The sequence below is a fragment of the Alnus glutinosa genome, chromosome 12 (assembly GCF_958979055.1).
Source record: "Alnus glutinosa chromosome 12, dhAlnGlut1.1, whole genome shotgun sequence".
NCBI classification, from domain to species: domain Eukaryota; kingdom Viridiplantae; phylum Streptophyta; class Magnoliopsida; order Fagales; family Betulaceae; genus Alnus; species Alnus glutinosa.
The window spans coordinates 13,614,031-13,616,970 of record NC_084897.1 but is presented as its reverse complement, the minus strand read 5'-3'; the positions used below and the strand labels follow the sequence as shown (position 1 = coordinate 13,616,970).

The following is a 2,940-nucleotide window of genomic DNA, read 5'->3' as shown; positions in this document are numbered from 1 at the left end:
TTATTTAATTTTCCTCAATATTCTCCAATTTTTATGAACTCATATGCATGAATGACTCCAATTTTAAAATGGAGCAACTTTTTTTCCTTTTTCCATTAGTGCTTCGGAAGTGCATGCGCAGTGTATGATATATATGGACAAAGATAAAATGGCAAAAACTATTACTGTTTTATTAATGTCTGACAAAACAACTTTATTTATTGTTTATTATCCAATTAACAGAAAACCATCTGAGTCGGCACCATGTAATTACGTAAACACTATTAATGTGACAAGAGTCTAGCTTGTATCAGGCCATTAGTTTTTGTAAACAATATGTAATTAACCATATGATTAGGGGTGAAAATTTGGGTACTAATGCGTTTATTAACAATATACGCTTCTGCATTCACAAAATGCGATTATTAATAATATTTGCATTCGCATTCACATAATGCGATTATTACTTTTAGATATCCATATCTACATCTGCATAATGCGATTATTATCCGCAGATAGTGTTGCGGTTATATATATATTATCCATTATTCGCATATGGTGTAATGGGCGTTTTGGATTACTATTTAAATCTATATGCAATATATATTACATAATACGGTTATTATTATATGCAAGCTTAAATAAATTAAGATTTCACTTGTTACACAATTCATGATTTTCAACCAAAGAGGGTTATTAACTGCATCTGCATATCTTAAAACCATTATCCGCATTCGAATATGTGGATAGCAGATGCAGACAATTATTATTCATCTGCATTTTCACCCCTACATATGATTGTTATTTTATAGTTTGGTTACATTATTATTATTATTGGAAATAATTTTTTCCCTGAAATTAATAGCTATTTCTCAAAATTAATGAATTATTTCGTGGGAAATGGAATATCTCTAAAAAAATAATAATGAATAGCTATTCCGCCAGCCCCCACTTGACTGAGCTTATCATTAATAATTGTATTCATCGGTCCTTTGCCAACATGGGCCACTATTTGCCGCTGTCTTTAGTGGTGTTCCGCCATCATCGGTCACTATTTACGCCGTCTCAAGTGTTCATTTGCCGTCTCCAACTACCCTTACTAACCCCACTCATTGTTCGTCATCGTCTCTGGATATCCTCCGCCTACACCAGCCATCATTTGCCACTATCTCTGGTGGCCCTCCGTTGTCACTATTCGCTATAATCACTGGCACACCCCAAGGTGGTGGTCGGGCGCCACCCATAGGGGAGACGATAAATACGAATCATTTTTTTATGCAAAAAAAAAAAAAAAAAAAAAAAAAAAAAAAAAGTTATTATTTTTATAAGTTTAAGTATTTCAAAAGGTTTAATTAAAAATTTATTTTATTCCACTTAAGAAATTTGGTTATTCTTATATTGTTACCAAATGAATAAATAGAAATGATAATTCAATTTGAACTTATTATATTCTTGGTAATCTATACTTATTTCTATTCCTATATAATCATTATTTGAGCGTACCATACTTGACCTTAGAAAAAATTGACGTGTTTTAAGCTTTCAAGAAAAATAATAAAAACTTCTCTTTGATATATGTGGGAATCATGAACAAATACAAGAGGGCTAAATTTATGAAAAACAATATAAGTTCATTTTTTATTAATCTCATTTTTAAATTTACTATTGAATTTGTAAGATCTATATTAAGTCTAAAAAATTTAATAATAAATTTAAAATTTAATTATATAAAAATAATTAAGAGATAAATGTCTAACCTGACCCTTTTAACTCTATAGTGCATGTACGTACTCCTCACCAATTGGTACAACAAAACTTTAAAACGACACCGCGGTAACGTGGCACACAGTAATGATATATTCTATCCTAGTATCCTGTGATACACAAAAGACTGAAAGCCCACTTTCTTAACAGTATAGACTTGAACAAGACAAGGATATAATTGGTAATAATATTTTTAAATAAAATCGATAAAAAAGAGTTTTAACATTTAACCTCCGCGGAGTTGTTAGCTTAACACCAAAGGAATATATAATCAAAACTATTAAAGACTTGGAGAGTTGGAGCACATGCACAGCCATGGCAACCAAAACTTCTTCTTCTTCTTCTTCTTCTTCTACAAGAAGGTGCCTATGCTCTCCCACCACCCACCGGGGCTCGTTCCGCTGCAGCCGGCACCGTGGTTCTCGCAAGCTTTCTGCTGAATCTGCGGTCTACAATAGCCAAACAAAGGTGGACTGCAAAACCCAGTACTTTATCAAGGGATTCAAGGCGTTTCTCATGCAGATCATCAAGCCCTCAAGCCATGATCTTCAACGGAGTAGGAATTTCCAGCCCAGGCCCACCAGGTTCCGTTTGATGAATAGCATTAATGGCCATGATGGGCTGGCAGTTTCTTGATTGATCATAATAATTACTCTCTCCCTCTCTATCCCTCTCTTTTCTCTAATGAGAATTTTTGTTAATTTTTTTGTTTTTTTGGAGATTATGGTTTGCAATTTATGTTGTATTTTTAGTTTTTTTATTTTTTTAATCGATGAAGCTATTTAGTTTAACACTGTGGGAAGATCCTAATTGTCTTTTATTTTTATGTGTGGCATTTAGTTGTTTAAGTGAGTGTTGAATTATTCTTTGCCGGTTGCTAGCTAATATGCGAATTTGAAAAAAAAAAAAAAAATACAAATAAAAAAGGTTTTCATGGATAAGAAATAAAAAGGTGAACGAAATGGATAAGTCAGTTATGCTAAATTTTAGCCGCGATCTAAGAATATTCGCAGCGAATTAACTAAAAACAGTTTTTTGGTCAAACTTAAGGTAATCCCTTTAGGATATTTAGACACATTAGAGTAAGTGTCTATCGAAAAATGAGATAGCTTTTAAAATTACTATTTGATCATTCACATGTCTAATGATGATTTTAAAATCCACCTCAATTTTTTACGGACACTTGATGAATACCTA

At 32.3% G+C, this 2,940-nt stretch overlaps 1 protein-coding gene across 1 annotated transcript; it reads left to right on the top strand.

The window, feature by feature from the left end:
* The first annotated feature begins 2,058 nt into the window (after positions 1-2,058).
* LOC133852566 (uncharacterized) lies at positions 2,059-2,379 on the top strand. The gene has a single exon (XM_062289338.1). The coding sequence runs from the start codon at positions 2,059-2,061 to the stop codon at positions 2,377-2,379; it is 321 nt and encodes a 106-aa protein (XP_062145322.1).
* Positions 2,380-2,940: the final 561 nt, after the last annotated feature.

What these genes read in the sequence shown, in the direction of transcription:
- LOC133852566 (XM_062289338.1), top strand. Translation starts at nt 2,059, where the DNA reads ATGGCAACCAAAACTTCTTCTTCTTCTTCTTCTTCTTCTACAAGAAGG.